This window comes from Mesoplodon mirus, assembly GCF_964341445.2.
Source record: "Mesoplodon mirus genome assembly, chromosome: 3".
In the NCBI taxonomy this organism is placed as follows: domain Eukaryota; kingdom Metazoa; phylum Chordata; class Mammalia; order Artiodactyla; family Ziphiidae; genus Mesoplodon; species Mesoplodon mirus.
The window spans coordinates 131,040,668-131,058,528 of NC_138978.1; the positions used below are offsets into that span (position 1 = coordinate 131,040,668).

The 17,861-nt window shown below is 34.8% G+C and overlaps 1 protein-coding gene across 1 annotated transcript in view; it reads right to left on the reverse strand.

Annotated features, from left to right (window-relative positions):
* CATSPERE (catsper channel auxiliary subunit epsilon) overlaps nt 1-17,861 on the reverse strand; it is a gene marked incomplete at its 3' end in the record, with an annotated part of 244,905 nt that overhangs the window by 185,874 nt on the left and 41,170 nt on the right. The window contains exon 5 of the mRNA XM_082615756.1: nt 11,037-11,107. Within this exon, the coding sequence (XP_082471882.1) occupies nt 11,037-11,107 (71 nt within the window). The remainder of the gene's footprint in view (nt 1-11,036; nt 11,108-17,861) is intronic.

The following is a 17,861-nucleotide window of genomic DNA, read 5'->3' on the forward strand; positions in this document are numbered from 1 at the left end:
AAGGGAAGAAGTAAACTATCACTATCTGCAGATGACATGATACTCTATATAGAGAACCCTAAAGTCTCCACACAAAAACTACTAGAACTAATAAATGAATTCAGCAAGGTAGCAGGATAAAAGATTAATATATAGAAATCTGTTGCATTTTTATACTAACAATGAAATATCAGAAAGAGAAAGTAAAAACACAATCCTGTTGAAAAATCTCATTAAAAAAATAGCAACAAACTTAACAAAGGAGGTGAAAAATCTATACATTGAAAACTATAAAACACTGATAAAGTAAATTGAAGATAATTTAAAGAAATGGAAATATAGCCCATGCTCTTGGATGGGAAGAGTTAATATTGTTAAAATGGCCATATTACCCAAAGCAATCTACAGATTTAGTGCAATCCCTATCAAAATACCCATGACATTTCTTCACAGAACTAGAACAAATAATGCTAAAACTTATATGGAACCATAAAAGACCCAGAATTGCCAAAGTAATCCTGAGGAAAAAGAACAAAGCTGGAGGCATAACCCTCAGACTTCAGACTATCCTACAAAGCCACATAATCAAAACATGTGGTATTGGCACAAAAACAGATGTGTAGATCAATGGATCAGAACAGAGATCTCAGAAACAAACCCACACACCTATGGTCAAATAATCTGTGACAAAGGAGGCAAGGATATATAATGGTGAAAAGGCAGTTTCTTCAACAAGTGGTATTGGGAAAGCTGGACAGCTACATGTAAATCAATGAAATTAGAACACTCCCTCACACCATATTAAAAAATATCTGAAAATGGTTTAAAGACCTAAATATAAAATAGTACATCATAAAACTCCTAGAAGAGAACATAGGCAGAACATTCTCTGACATAAATTGTACTAATGTTTTCTTAGATCAGTCTCCCAAGGCAAAAGAAATAAAAGCAAAAATAAACAAATGGGACCCAATTAAACTTAAAAGCTATTGCACAGCAAAGGAAACCATCAACAAAATGAAAAGACAACCTATGGAAAGGGAGAAATATTTGCAAATGATGCAACTGAGAAAGGGTTAATATCCAAAATATACAAGTGGTTCATACAACTCAATATAATAAAAACAAACAACCCAATCAAAAATTGGGCAAAAGACCTCTAAATAGACATTTCTCCAAAGAAGACATAGAGATGGCCAACAGGCACATAAAAGAGGCTGAATGCTGCTAATTATTAAGATAAATGCAAATCAAAACCACAATGAAGTATCACCTTACACTGGTCAGAATGGCTATCATCAAAAGCCTACAGTCAATAAATGCTGGAGAGGGTGTGGAAGAAAGGTAACCCTCCTAAATTGTTGGTGGGAATACAAATTGGTGCAGCCACTATGGAAAACAATATGGAAGTTCCTTGAAAAACCAAAAACAGAGCTACCATATGATCCAGCTATCCCACTCCTGGGTATATATCCAGAAAAGACAAAAACTCTAATTTGATATATGCACCCCAATGTTCATAGCAGCACTATTTACAATAGCCAATATATGGAAGCAACCTAAATGTCCACCAACAGAGGAATGGATAAAGAAGATGTGGTACATATATACAATGGAATATCACTCAGCCATAAAAAGAATGAATTATTGCCATTTGCAGCAATAATGGATGGACCTAGAGAATATTACACTTAGTGAAGTAAGTCAGAGAAAGACAAATATTATATTCCACTTATATGTGGAATCTATAAAATAATAAAGTGAATCTATATACAAAACAGAAACTAACTCACAGACATAGAAAATAAACTTATGGTTACCAAAGGGGAATGGGAAGCAGGTATAAATTAGGAGTATGGGATTAACATATACAAACTACTATACATAAAATAGATAAGCAACAAGGATTTACTGTATAGCACAGGGAACTATATTCAAAATCTATTAATAACCTATAATGGAAAATAATCTGAAAAAAATATAGGCACATAAAACTAAATCATTTTGTTGTACACCTGAAACTAACACAATATTGTGTATCAACTATATTTCAATAAAAAATGAAAAGACAATCTGTTATATCTATAAGATGTTTCAACCACACACACACCAGTTATAGTAGATACATACAAGATGAATAGAAGGAAGTAAAAGAATACCACTATGGAAAATAATCAATTCACAAAAGAACAGCAAGAGAGGAAGAAAGGAACAAATGGATACAAAAGAGCCGGAACATAATTAATAAAGCAGCATTAACAAGTCCTTATCTTAAAAAAATTACTTTAAATGTAAATCAAAAGGCATACAGTGGCTGCGTGGATAAATAAAAAACAAGACCCAACTATATGCTGCCTATAAAAGACTCACCTCAGCTTCAAGGACATATATAGGCTCAAAGTGAAGGGATGGTAAAACATATTCCAGGTAAATGAAAACAAACAAACAAAAGAGTGGGGATAGCTATACTTATATCAGGAAAAATAGACTTTAAGTAAAAATGTGTAACAAGAGACAAAGAAATTTAATATATAATGATAAATACCAATTATTCAAGAGGAAATAACAATTGTAAATATATATGCACCCAACATCAGAGCATCTAATATATTATGCAAAAACTAACAGATCTAAAAGGAGAAATACACAACAATATAATAATAGTAGAGGATTCCATTTTCAACAATGGATAGATCATCTAGACAGAAAATCAATAAAGGAATGCTGTACTTGAACTATACTTTACACCAAACGGGCCTAAAGAACATTCCATCCAACAGCAGAACACACAGTCTTCTCAAGCACACATGGAACATTCTTCAGGAGAGATCAAATGTGAGGTAAAAACAAGTCTTAGCAAATTTTAAAAGATTTTAAAGATTTAAAAGAAATCATACCAAGTATCTTTTCTGATTTTTCTTCATCTTTTCATACCATGGTATGAAACTAGATCAATAACAGAGAGAATACTAGAAAATTCACAAATATGTGTAAATTAAACAACACACTTCTGAACAACCAATGGGTCAAAGATGAAATAAAAAAGGAAAATTAAAAAAAATCTTAAAACAATGAAAATAAAAACACAGCATAACAAAACTTATGGGATGGAGCAATAAAAGTTCAAGTCAAACAGGGATATTTATAGTGATAAATGCCCACACTCAGAAAAAAGAAAGACCTCAAATAAACAATATAACTTTATACCTGAAGAAAATAGAAAAAAAGAAAAAGAAAGAAACTAAATTCAAAGTTAGCAAAGGAGAGGAAATAACAGTGAAATAGAACAGAAATAAATGAGACCAAAAAAAGAAAAAAGAATAAAACTAAGAATTTTTTAAAGAGATAAACAAAATTGGCAAAACTTTAGCTAGACTACCTACAAAAAAAGAAAGAAGACTCAAATTATTGAAATCAGAAATGAAAATGAGAAAATCACTACCAATTCTACAGAAATTAAAAAAAAATTTAAAAGACTACTATGAACAATTGTAGGCCAAAATATCAGACAATCTAGTAGAAATGGATAAATTCCTAAAAATATATGACCTACCAAGAATAAATCATGAAGAAGCAGAGTATCAGACAAACCAGTTATGAGTCAGGAGCTTGAATCAGTAAGCAAAAATCACCCAACAAAGAAAAAGCCCAGTATTTGATGGCTTCATCAGTGAATTCTACCAAGCATTTAAAGAAGAATTGATACCAATTCTTTCCAAACTCTTCCAAAAAACTGAAGAGGAATGGATATTTCAAAACTTTTTTTTGCAAGTGCAGCATTAGCCCAATATCAAAACCAGATAAGGGCACTACAAGAAAAGAAAACTACAGGCCAACATCCCTGATGAATACAGATCCAAATATTCTCAGTGACATACTAGCAAACCAAATTCAACAGCATATTGAAAGGATCATACATGATGATCAAGTGAGATTTGTCCCTGGAATGCAATATATGAAAATAAATCAATGTTATAACCACATTAATAGACTGAAAGACAAAAATCATTTGATCTTCTCAATTCACACAGAAAAAAGCGTTTGACAAAATACATTATCCTTGATTGATAAAAACCCTCAACAAATTGGATATAGAAGGAACATACTTCATCATAATAAAGGCAAGATATGACACACCACAGCTAACATCTACTCAGTCATGAAAGGTTGAAACCTTTTCCTTTAAGGTCAGGAACAAGAAAAGGGCACTCATTCTCACCATTTCTATTCAACATAATAACTGAAGTCCTAGAGAAAGCAAGCAGGCAAGAAAAAGAAAAATAAGGCATCAGAATTGGAAAGAAAGAAGTAAAATTTTCTCTGTTTGTTGATGATATAATCTTGTATATAGAAAATCCTAAAGAGTCCACCCTAAAATTGTTAGAACTAATCAATAAATTCAGGAAAGTTGCAGCATACAAAATCAACATGCAGAAATCAGTTGCATTTCTATATACTAATGATAAACTATCTGAAAAAGAAATAAAGAAAGCAACAACAGCAACACAAATAATAAAATACGTAGGAATAAATTTAACCATGGAAGTGAAAGATCTATATACCAAAAATTATAAGACATTGATGAAAGAAACTGAGGAACACTTAAATAAATGGAAAAATATCCCATGTTCGTGGATTAGAAGAGCTAATATTGTTAAAATGTTCATACTACCCAAAACCTTCTACAGAGTCAATGAAATTCGTATCAAATATCCAACGGAATTTTCACAGGAATAGAAGAAACAATTCTGAAATACGTATGGAACCCCAAAGACCCCAAAGAGTCAAAGCAATCTTGAGAAAGAACAAAGCCAGAGGCATCACATTTCCTGATTTCAAAGTACAATACAAATCTATAGTAATCAAAATGGTATGGTACTGGCATTAAAATAGATACATGGAGCAATGGAACAGAATAAGGGCCCAGAATTAAACCCTCACAAATATGGTCAACTAATGTTTGACAAGGGCGCCAAGAACAGGATATGGGCAAAGAATAATCTTGAAGAGATAGTGTTGGAAAAATTGGATATCCATATGCAAAACAATGGAACTGGATCCTTACCGTATACAACTCAAAAGATCAACTCAAGGACTTCCCTGGTAGCGTAGTGGTTAAGAATCTGCCTGCCAATGCAGGGGACAAGGGTTCGAGCCCTGGTCTGGGAAGATCCCACATGCCGCGCAGTAACTAAGCCCATGCGCCACAACTACTGAGCCTGTGCTCTAGATCCCGTGAGCCACAACTACTGAGCCCGTGCGTCACAACTACTGAAGCCCACACACCTAGAGCCTGTGCTCCACAACAAGAGAAGCTACCGCAATGAGAAGCCCACAGACCACAACAGAGTAGCCCCCACTCGCCGCAACTAGAGAAAGCCTGTGCACAGCAACAAAGACCTAACACAGCCAAAAATAAATAAATTTTAAAAAATCAACTCAAAATGGACTGAGAACTTAAATATTATACCCAAAACTGTGAAACTCCTAGAAGAAAACATAGGGAAGAATCTCTTTGATATCAGGCTTAGTAATGAGTTTTTGTATATGACATCAAAAGCACAAGCAACAAAAGTAAAAATCAAAAAGTGAGAATACATTAAACTAAAATGTTTCTGCACAGCAAAGGAAGCAGATGAATAAGTTCTGGGGATCTAATGTACAGCATGGTGACTATAGTTAACAATAATATATAATAAAAAGAAAGACAGAGAAGATACTGGTACTAGGTTAGTGAAGGAATGAGAGAGTTTTAAGAAGAAATAAGTGATACCCAGCATTAAATGTGGTACAGAAATCAAACAGTAAAAGGACTAAAAAAATCCCATTAAACTTTCAGTACCATTGCCAAAGCAGTTTAAGTGGATAGACAGATAGTAGGTAGAGAGTACTGGGATAGACTGATGAAGCAGAACATTGTTACAGTGAATTTGAAAAAGATGATAATTTGAGCATGACCCCTTGGATTCTTCTACCTTCCTTTTCTGTATTCTAATCCTAGGGGAGGGAGAGAATAAAGCAAGAGAGTTTAGATGCTAATACAGTAGCTGATCCATTAATTCTCTTCCCTCGGGTCAGAATTCTGGTTTGTGGGCAGAGTCAGTAGGTTAGGAAAGCCCAGGGAAGAGAGGCAGTGCTCACCAGGGCCTTGTACTTGAGGTTTAATGCTTTGCAGTCTCTGTCTTGAAATTCTTAATAAATGTATCTTTGAACTTGTGGTTTGTATGTGAAGTATGATAGGAAAATGAAGCATGCACTTGGAGGTTTGGCTCATGCAGTACTGTCTCCTATTACTTATCTTCCCCATGGGACAGGCTCTTGGCCACCCACTCATTATGCCCTGGCACCTTGGGTCCTGCCTGGCCTTCCCCTTCTCACTCCTTGTCCTGAAAACTAGTTCTGGGCTCAGGTATGAGGAGGGTCAGCATAGGGTGTTTCAGTCCTGTGACATCTTGAAGTAAGGCATGCCAGCAATTGTCCTCCCTGTACCCCAGCTAGCAAAATTATGGTGTGGCTGATGGAGGCCTCACCTAGGCAGGGATGAGCTTCTTACCCACCCCCAATACAGGTACCAAAGGTGTCACAGTGCAGAGGTTGCAATATCCTTGGGGGTTGCCTATCAGCTATGGGTTGAGGTGGTAGGTCCACCATAAGGGAAGATGTCTGGTTTGACTTCTTCATACCCCACCCCTGGCTGAAGTATTATATGTCAGTCCAATGACTGTTGAGAGGGAAAATTGAGCAGCTAATGGGCTGCACACACGCTAAGCCTGGTGACTATATGAGCTTGCACTTGACCCAAGAGTATTCTCATGTCCAAGGGAGCATGACATTATATTCCAAATAAAAAGTGCCATGACGGGTAGAGAGTAACCACAGAAGAAAGGAAAAGCTTTATATTTAATACTTTTTATGGTATTTTTCCCTTGGCTTTTGAACCAGAGGCCCTCCATATTTATTTTGTACTGCACCCAACAGATTACACAGCAAGTTATGGATGCAATAATGCAGAAATGGTAGAATATAATATACAATGGTACTTTACTCTAGATAGTAGGATTTTAGGAATTAAAACCTTTAAACACAGATGATGAGAGAACTAGAAAACTGAAAGAAACATTTGAAAAAATAGTCTAGAATGAGTCACGGGAAATAAAAAGATAGGAAATATGAAAAGATTTGAAGCATCAGGAAGGACCGAATGAAACGGTGGCATGTTTCTATTATGGAAATTTAAAAAGAAGGAAGAAAGAGAATGAGAGAAAACTAGGATTTGAAAAGATAGTAACTGAATTTTCAGAATTGATGAAAGGCTTTAATCTTCAGATTCAGGAAGTATAATAAATCAAAAGTAGGATAAGTATAAAGAAACTTACAATAGCAAAGGTTGTATAGCTCAATAGGTAAGGTTGAACTTCTTAAAACAGCTACAGAGAAAATAATGATTACTTAAAGAAGGAAAAACCATTAGACAGAGAGCAGACTTCTCAACTGCAATGGCAGAAGCCAGAAGTCAATGAAAAATAATTCTAAGGCCTTGAAAATCAAAGGTTAAAGATACATGAACATATTAATATAAGACAGAACATAAGTTGAAAAGCATTACAAGTGAGAAACAAGGTCACTACAAAGTTTCAATTCTCCAAAAAATCTTAATAATTCTAAAGTTATATGCACCTAAAATATAAACTCAAAATAAAAAGCAAAAATTTAGATACCTACAAGGAAAAGTGACGTATCTACCATCACAGTGGGAAATTTTAGCCAATATCAAGTCAACAATGAGTCAAATAAGTACACAAGACTTTGAACAGTACACTTAACACACCTGATCTACTGGAAATAATAGCATACTTAATCCAACAATACAAAAATATATTTTCTTTAGGTATACATGAGAAATTTATAAAATTTGACTACGTGCTAAGCCAAAGATTTGATTCTAACACTTTTGTGATCACAATACAATTAGGTTAGAATTCAATAACAAAACAATAATTTAAAAGACTCATGTCTGTAAATTTAAAAATGCATTTCTAAACAACTCATTGGTCAAACAAATTGTAGCAGTTACTAGACAATTATTTCTGAGCAATAATGAAAAATTACAATTATGAGATATTCCACTATTTGTTGATGCAACTATAGAGGTACTTAGAAGAAATTTTATTTCCTTAAACACATACATTCGAAAAAAAAGGAAGTCTTAAGCCTAGTAGGCTAAATAACTAATTCAAAAATTTTAGAAAAACAAACTCAAAAAAAAGAAATAATGTAAAAAACAAATTGAGATGAAATAGACAACAATACAAAAGCTCAATAAAGCCAAAAGATTGTTCTTTGAAAAGACTAATAAAATAGAAATATCTCTAGGAAGAAGAACAAGGAAATAGAAGGAAGGCACAAATAAAAATATTAGAAATGATAAAAGAGAGGCATACCTACAATTACTTCAGAGATTAAACAAATATAAGAGGATATTATGGACAACTTTATGACATTAAAATTGATACTAAAATTGCTTACTGAAGACATGGATGAATTCCTGGAAATAAAATACTACAAAAATGGATTTTATAAGAATTAGAACTCCAAAATAGGATTTTAACCATTAAAGAAATTGGGTTAATAGTTATAAAATTTCCCCCCCCCACTCAAAAAATCCAGGTCCAGGTAGGTTTCTATGCAAGTTTCCATCAAATATTCAAGGAACATATATTTCCAATCTTATACAAAATCTCTCAGAGAATAGAAAGGAACAACTCCTCCTAACTTACATGATGAGTCTAGCATAGCCTTGATATCAAAAGAGGAAAAGGATAGTACAAGGGGAGTAAAACCACAGGCTAATCTAACTCATGTATATTCGCACACAAAAAGAAAACCTAAATAATATTAGCAAATGGAATCTGTCAATGAATATGAAAGTTAATTCATCAAGACCAAGTTGGCTTATTCCAGAAACACAAGGTTAGTTTAATATGGAAATATTAATAACTATTATCCATCAGATTAACATAGTAAAAGAGAAAAACAGTATGAACTTTTATGTGGAAGAGAAAAAAACTTTGAATAAATTTCAACGCCAATTCATAAAAAAATTCACAGCCACCTTGGAATAAAAGGGACCTTCCTTAACCAGGTAAAGTTTAACTCATAACCTGTAACAAATATTATACAAAATAGTGAAATGATGAGAGCCTTCCTTTTAAGATCAGGAATAAAATAAGGAGACCTGCTATCACCCTTCTAAGAAACATTGTATTTGATATTCTAAACATGCAGTAAGAATAAAAGGAATGGAAACCATACTTATCAGAAAGAAAAACAAAATCATCATTATTTGCAAGTAATCTGATTTTTTAAACTCCAAGATAATATATAAATAAATTATCACAATATAAGAGTTTAGCAATGTTGCTGAATGCATAAATCAACATTCAAAAGTAAACTGTATTCTACACAACAGGAATAACTGGTTAGAAATTGTAATTTAAAAAATTTGACTATAATAGCAAAAAAAAAGTACCTAGGAATAAGTCTAATAAAAATGTCCTGGAACCTTTATTAAAAATTACAAAATCTTATTGGTAGACATGTAAAAAGACCTAAATAAATGGAGGGTTATATATTATTCAGGAGTAGAAAGACACCCCAAATTGATTAAAATATTTAGACAAATTATAAAAATCCCAGCTAAGGTTTTTGTAGAATTTGACAAACCAATTGCAAAAATTTATAGGAAGGAAAAATAGGCCCATGATATAGCTAAGAAATTCCTGAAGGAGGACAAGAGTTGGGGTCAGGGTGGGGTGGGTATTTGTACTATCACTTCTCAAAATTTAAAAAATAAAGTTATAGTAATACAGATAATGCAGCATCTGTTCAAGTGTAAACAAATATATCAGCTAATCCATTTGTGGTTAACTAAAGCTAAATACTCTTAAAACACATTAATTACTTTTCTTTTGCATTACTTACAGAACCTTGCTTCTTGGTAAGACTCGGGGAGAGTGGCAGTAATTCAGAGAAGAATGGGTAAATGTGTACTCCTGGTGGGGCTTGCTGAAATCTAGCTATCAGGACGTTCAATTCAAAGGTTACACATAAACTGCAGAGCCGTCTGACTTTAAGGGACCACGTAAACCAGGACAGTGAAATTATCGGCAACAATTATGCTTTACTGAAGACACAAGTATTCTGATAGGTTCTGTTTGGGTCATATGGCCATCCTCAACTAATTGCTGTGGCCAATGAAATGTGGGGTTGTGGAGGTAGTACCACATAAATCACATGAAAATAATTTCACCACAGAATAGGGGAGGGATGGTTCCCTCAAAGGAAGGGATGTTAAGTAGATAAAAAGAATTAGGTACATTACAGTCATCTGGAGAGCAGGGACCACATAAGACAGTTCTTTTTATCCTATACAGTTCTTAGGATATGCTTGGACTATGATACCAAAAACAAAAACAAAAACAAAACTCTGACTCATTGATGCATTTTACTTATTGATTTTATAATGCTATTAACTATTTTTTCTTGTACCAGTTTTTCCTTCTTAGTTATATTCATTCAACATCATGTTAAAAAGAGTTTGAAGAGCTATCTAAAAAAACGAGAGTGCTTTTGGAATATAATGTATACAGTGGAAACAGAAGAAGCCTGTAATCTGAAAAACCAGAGTCAATTTCCAATGCTATCTTTTAGTAGCTGCATATTTTTTCCAAATTATTTAACCTATCCAAGCTTACAATCCCTCATTTATAATAAAGATAGTAATACTTACATTTAACTGGTAATTATGAAAACTGACATAGCTAATTTACATAAAGTATGACCATGTAGAAGCAGTATATGTTCAAATAGTGGTTGCTATTGTTATTTTTACTGTTTGTTCTTCACTATTAGTTGGGCATTAGTTGGGTACATTTGAGGATATCTTGATTGGTGAATAAAAGCTTATATGGAAACTATAATGCAGATAATCAATTTGTGGTTAACTAAAGCTAAATACTCTTAAAACACATTAATTACCTTTCTTCTGCATTACTTACATAACCTTATAATACCACAGAAAGCAAGTATGAGAACTGTCCACAGATAAATAGCGTTCTTCTTCTAAATCCTAAAAGAAAATGCAAAAGAAACTATGATAAATTTAGATGACTGATTGCTTCTATTATATTTGTCTTTGTAAAATTATATATATACATCTTTTCACATATTATATATATATATTTTTTTTACCCCCAGTTTCTAATATTTGGTCTTTGACCCTGGTTCCTGACACCTAACTCCTAACACTTTTTAATTTCCTGAGTAATAGGAACATCTGACACAGAGCCCCTAAATTCCTTTTGTTCTAATGAGGTAACTCTTGGTGGGCTCCTGGCTGGGAAATGATCACTGGAAAAACCAACCCATGGTTAAAAGCTTGGAACTTTCAGCTCAGCCTCCCATTCTCAGTTCAGCCTCCCATTCTCAGCTCAGCCTCCCCCCATTCTCTGGAGAGTGGAGAAGGGCTGGAAAATGAGTCAATAATCAATCATGCCTACTTGATGAAGTCTCCATAAAAATCCTTAAAGTATGAGAGTAAGAGAGCTTCCAGGTTGGTGGACACATCCACATGCCAGCAGGTGATGTACCCAACTGCACAATGACAGAAGTTCCTGTACTCAGAACCCTTCTGAACCTTGCCCTATGTACTTCTTGACCTTGTTGTTCATCTGGATCCTTTTACCATATTCTTTATTTTAACCAGTAAATGTGTTTCCCTGAGTTCTGCGAGTTGTTTAGCAAATTACTGAAATTGAGGAGAAAGTTATGGGAACCTGGATTTATCACCAGTTAGTCAGAAGTATAGGCGACAACCAGGGATTTAATATTGGCAACTGAAGTGGGTGCAGTCTTGTGGGACTGAGCCCTTAATTTATGGGATGTGACATTAACTCTAGGTAGATATTGCTGGAACTTTGAATGGTAGTACCCCCAGCTGATATAGGAGAATTGGTCAATGTTGAACCACCACCCACCCCCCCGACCAATATCTGGACACAGAAGTGTTCTCTGCAACTGTACAAAGGAAAACAGTGAATTTTCCTCAAAAGTCTTCCTCAATGAAACACAACTCAATTAATTTTCTTGTTTAATTGTTCTCAACAAGAGATAAATTTGCTTGCAAAGAAGTGTTTGGCAATGCTTGGAGACATTCTTTGGTTGTTATAACTGAGGCCTTTTGAGTGCATTTCAAAAGTCACACATACCTCCTTAAAGGCTGTAAGGTCTGAGCACTATATATAAATGACAAATATATTCCTATATATACATATATTAGTGTGTACATATTTTTTACATAACATTACACATTTATGTGGACTTCCAACACATAACAAAAGGGAGAGAAATCCTTTACTTCCTCAGGAATTGTGTTCATGAAACTGGGAAACACACAAACTCAAAAAGCCAATTTCAAATATTTTTCAATCTACAGGGATTGAATTGTGAACTACTATATTCATCTGGCCTCTCCCACTTCACCCTGTCTACATGTTCCCTGAAAATACAGGTTACTAAGTAAAAGGAAAGCAACAGAACTTAGAGAAACACTTTACTCATGGGAAAAAATAAAAGTAAAAAGAAGGCACAAGCCCCAAAGTAAAGGTAGGACTTGTCACATGAAGTCTTTACACAGCAATGGCTTTAGATACACTTATGTGGGAACATCAACTATAAGGTGTGTGGGCAGTACTTTGTTATGAACTATTACGGTGCCATTGCTTTAAAATTCCTTTTTGTTAGGGGTGGAGTGAAGATGGTGGAGTAGGAGGACACATCTACTAGGTGCTGGTGGAGGACCTCAGACACCAAAGGGGACAGGAGGATTCCCCATGTCACCAGGTAGGACAGGGAAGGAAGGAGTGGGGGGAAGAAAAGTTGGAGGTAGGAGGGGACTGGCACCCTTGAGGGATGCTGGGGGAGGGGAGAGGTTCCTACACTCAGAGGGGTCCACTTATGGCATGCGGATTGATGGGGACGGAGAGGGACCTTCTGGGGATTGGGGGATCAGAGGGGAACATGGCCAGCATCTCCCCTGCCACTTGCACCCTGGCAAGCCTCCTGGGGTACTGAGCCTGAATCCCACCTGGTCCCCTCTGACTGGTCAGATCCTGGGCCTAAGCACCCCTGCTGAGGCCTCTTCCAGCTGCACAGGTCCTGGACCTAACCCCCACCCCTCAACTAAGGGCTTTTCTGGCTGCACTGGTCCCATGTCTAAGCCCCACTGCCTGCTAATGCCTTTTCTGTCTGCTCAGGTCCTGGGTCTGAGCCCCATAGCCCCCAGGGCTCCTCCAGCCTTTTCAAAAAAAATTCTTACTTTTTAATCTTATTTTTTATTTTATTTTTTCATTTTAAAAATTATATATATATATATATATATATATATATATATATATATTTGCTGTTTTGGTTCTGTTTTGTTTTGTTGTGGTGATTTCATTTTTATTTTTATTTTTTCTAACGTATTTTTAATTTTCTAATTTTATTTTATTTTTTATTTGTTGTTATTCTGCTTTTTTTTTGTTTGCTGCCTTTTTTTTTTTTTTTTTTTTGCCACACTGCATAGCTTGCAGGATCTTGCCTGAGCTCCTGTGGTGGGTGTGTGGAGTCCAAAACACTGGAGTAACAGAGAAGCTCAGATCCCAAGGAATGTTAAGTGGTGTAAATTCTCCCAGAGGTCTTCATCTCAGCACCAAGTCCCAGCTCCAACCAAGTGCATGCACACTCCAGTGTTGGATGCCTCAGGCAAAACAACCAGCACAACAGGAACACAGCCCCACAATTCAAAAACAAAAAACAAAAAACGAGATGACAAAAAATATGTTACAGATCAAGGAGCAAGGTAAAAACTTATAAGACCAAATAAATGAAGAGAAAATAGGCAACCTACCTGAAAAATAATCCAGAGTAATGATAGTAAAGATGATCCAAAATCTTGGAAATAGATGGAGCCATGGATTGAGAAAATACAAGAAATGTGTAACAAGGACTTAGAAGAACTAAAGCGCAAACAAACAGGGATGAACAACACAATAACTGAAATGAAAAGAAGGAACCAATAGCAGAATAACTGAGGCAGAAGAATGGATAAGTGACCTGGAAGATAGAATGGTGGAAATAACTGCTGAAGAGCAGCATAAAGAAAAAAGAATGAAAAGAAATGAGGACAGTCTCAGGGACCTCTAGGACAACATTAAATGCCCCATATTCGAATTATAGTGGTCCTAGAAGGAGAAGAGAAAGAGAAAGAGAAAAGGTCTGAGAAAATTTCTGAAGAGATTAGAGTCAAAAACTTCCCTAAGATGGGAAAAGAAATAGCCACCCAAGTCCAGGAATTGCAGAGTCCATACAGGATAAACCCAAGGAGAAACACACCAAGACACATATTAATCAAACTAAGAAAAATTAAATTCAAAGAAAAAAAAATAAAAGCAGGAAGGGAGAAGCAACAAATAGCATACAAGGGAATCCCCATAAGGTTATCAGCTGCTTTTACACAGAAAATCTGCAGACCAGAAGGGAGTGGCAGGATACATTTAAAGTGATGAAAGGGAAAAAACTACAATGAAGATTACTCCACCCAGCAAGGATCTCATTCAGATTCAACAGAGAAATCAAAAGCTTTACAGATAAGCAAAAGCTAAGAGAATTCAGCACCACAAAACAAGCTTTACAACAAATTCTAAAGAAACTTCTCTAGGCGGGAAACACAAGAGAAGAAAAAAACCCACAAAAACAAATGCAAAACAATTAAGAATATGGTAATAGGAATATACATATTGATAATTACCTTGAATGTAAATGGATTAAATTCTCCAACCAAAAGACCCAGACTGGCTGAATGGAAACAAAAACAAGACCCATGTATATGCTGTCTACAAAGACCCACTTCAGACCTAGGGACACATACAGACTGAAAGTGAGGGGATGGAAAAAGATATTCCATGCAAATGAAAATTGAAAGAAAGCTGGAGTGGCAATACTCATATCAGATAAAATAGACTGTAAAATAAAGACTGTTACAAGAAACAGGGAAGGACACTATATAATAATCAAGGGATCAATCCAAGAATAAGATATAACAATTATAAATATTTATGCACCTGTCATAGGAGCACCTCAATACATAAGGCAAATGCTAACAGCCATAAAAGGGGAAATCAACAGCAACACAATAATAGTGGGGACTTTAACACCCCACTTACACCAATGGACAGATCATCCAAACAGAAAATGAATAAGGAAACACAAGCTTTAAGTGACACAATAGACCAGATAGATTTCATTGATATTTACAGGACATTCCACCCAAAAGCAGCAGAATACACTTTCGTCTCAAGTGTATACGGAACATTCTCCAGGATAGATCACATCTTAGCTCACAAATCAAGCCTTGGTAAATTTATGACAATTGCAATTATATCAAGCATCCTTTCGGACCACAACTCTGAGATTAGAAATCAATTACAGTAAGAAACTGTAAAAAACATAAACACATGGAGGTTAAACAGTACACTACTAAATAACCAAGAACTCACTATAGAAATCAAAGAGTAAATTAAAAAATACATAGAAACAAATGACAGTGAAAACACAATGACCCAAAACCTATGGAATGCAGCAAAAGCAGTTCTAAGGGGAAGTTTATAGCAATTCAATCTCACCTCGGGAAACAAGAAAAATCTCAAATAAACAATCTAACCTTACACATAAAGCAACTAGAGAAAGAAGAAGAAGAACAACAACAAAAAAAAAAACCGCCAAAGTTAGTAGAAGGAAAGAAATCATAAAGATCAGAGCAGAAATAAATGAAATAGAAATGAAGAAAACAATAGCAAAGATCAACAAAACTAAAAGTTGGTTCTTCAAGAAGATAAACAAAATTGATAAACCTAGCTGGACTCATCAAGAAAAAAAGGGAGAGGATTCAAATCAATAAAATTAGAAATGAAAAAAGAGAAATTACAACTGACAGCACAGAAATACAAAGGATCATAGGAGACTACTACAAGCAACTATATGCGAAGAAAATGGACAACTTGGAAGAAATGGACAAATTCTTAGAAAGGTACAAACTTTCAAGACTGAACCAGGAAGAAATAGAAAATATAAACAGACAATCACAAATAGTGAAATTGAAACTGTAATTAAAAATCTTCCAACAAACAAAAATCCAGGACCATATGGCTTCACAGGACAATTCTATCAAACATTTAGAGAAGAGCTAACACCCATCTTTCTGAAACTCTTCCAAAAGATTGCAGAGGGAGGAACACTCCCAAACTCATTCTATGAGGCCACCCTGATACCAAAACTAGATAAAGATATCACAAAAAAAGAAAATTACAGACCAATATCACTGATGAACATGGACGCAAAAATCCTCAACAAAATACTAGCAAACAGAATCCAACAACACATTAAAAAGATCATACACCATGACCAAGTGGGATTTATCCCAGGGATGCAAGGATTCTTCAATATACGCAAGTTAATCAATGTGATACACCATATTAATAAATTAAAGAATTAAATTACTAATAATAAAATAAAATTTAATTTTAAAATTAAATTTAATAATTAAATTATTGTCTCAATAGATGCAGGAAAAGCTTTTGACAAAATTCAACACCCATTCATGATAAAAACTCCCCAGAATGTAGGCATAGAGGGAACCTACCTCAACATAAAAGGCCATATATGACAAACCCACAACAAAAATCATTCTCAATGATGAAAAACTAAAACCATTTCCTCTAAGATCAGGAAAAAGACAAGGGTGCCCACTCTCACCACTATTACTCAACATACTTTTGGAAGTTCTAGCCACAGGAGTCAGAGAAGAAAAAGAAATAAAAGGAATCCAAATCGTAAAAGAAGAAGTAAAACTGTCACTGTTTGCAGATGACATGACAGTATAGATAGAAAATCCTAAAAATGCTACCAAAAAGCTACTAGAGCTAATCAATGAATCTGGTAAAGTAGCAGGATACAAAATTAATGTACAGAAATCTCTTGCATTCCTATACACTAACAATGAAGAATCTGCCAGAGAAATTAAGGAAACAATCCCAGTTACCATTGCAACAACAACAACAAAAAATATCTAGGAATAAACCTACCTAAGGAGGCAAAAGACCTGTACTCAGAAAACTATGAAACACTGATGAAAGAAATCAAAGATGACACGAACGTATGGAGAGACATACCATGTTCTTGGATTGGAAGAATCAATATTGTGAAAATGACTATACCACCCAAAGCAATCTACAGATTCAATGCAATCCCTATCAAATTAGCAATGTCATTTTTCACAGAATTAGAACAAAAAAATTTACAATTTATATGGAAACACAGAAGACCCTGAATTAGCCAAAACAATTTTGGGAAAGAAAAACAGAGCTGGAGGAATCAGACTCCCTGAGTTCAGACTCTACTACAAAGCTACAGTCATCAAAAGAGTATGGTAGTGGCACAAAAACAGAAGTACAGATCAAGGGAAAAAACAGAAAGCCCAGAGATAAACCCATGCACCTGTGGTCACCTAAGCTACAACAAAGGAGGCAAGAATACACAATAGAAAAAAAGACAGTCTCTTCAATAAGTGGTGTTGGGAAAACAGGACAGATACATGTGAAAGAATGAAATTAGAACACTCCCTAACACCATACACAAAAATGAACTTAAAATGGATTAAAGACCTAAATGTAAGACTGGACACTATAAAACTCTTAGAAGAAAACATAGGCAAAACCCTCTTTGACATAAATCACGGCAAGATCTTTTTTGACCCACCTCCTAGAGTAATGAAAATAAAAACAAAA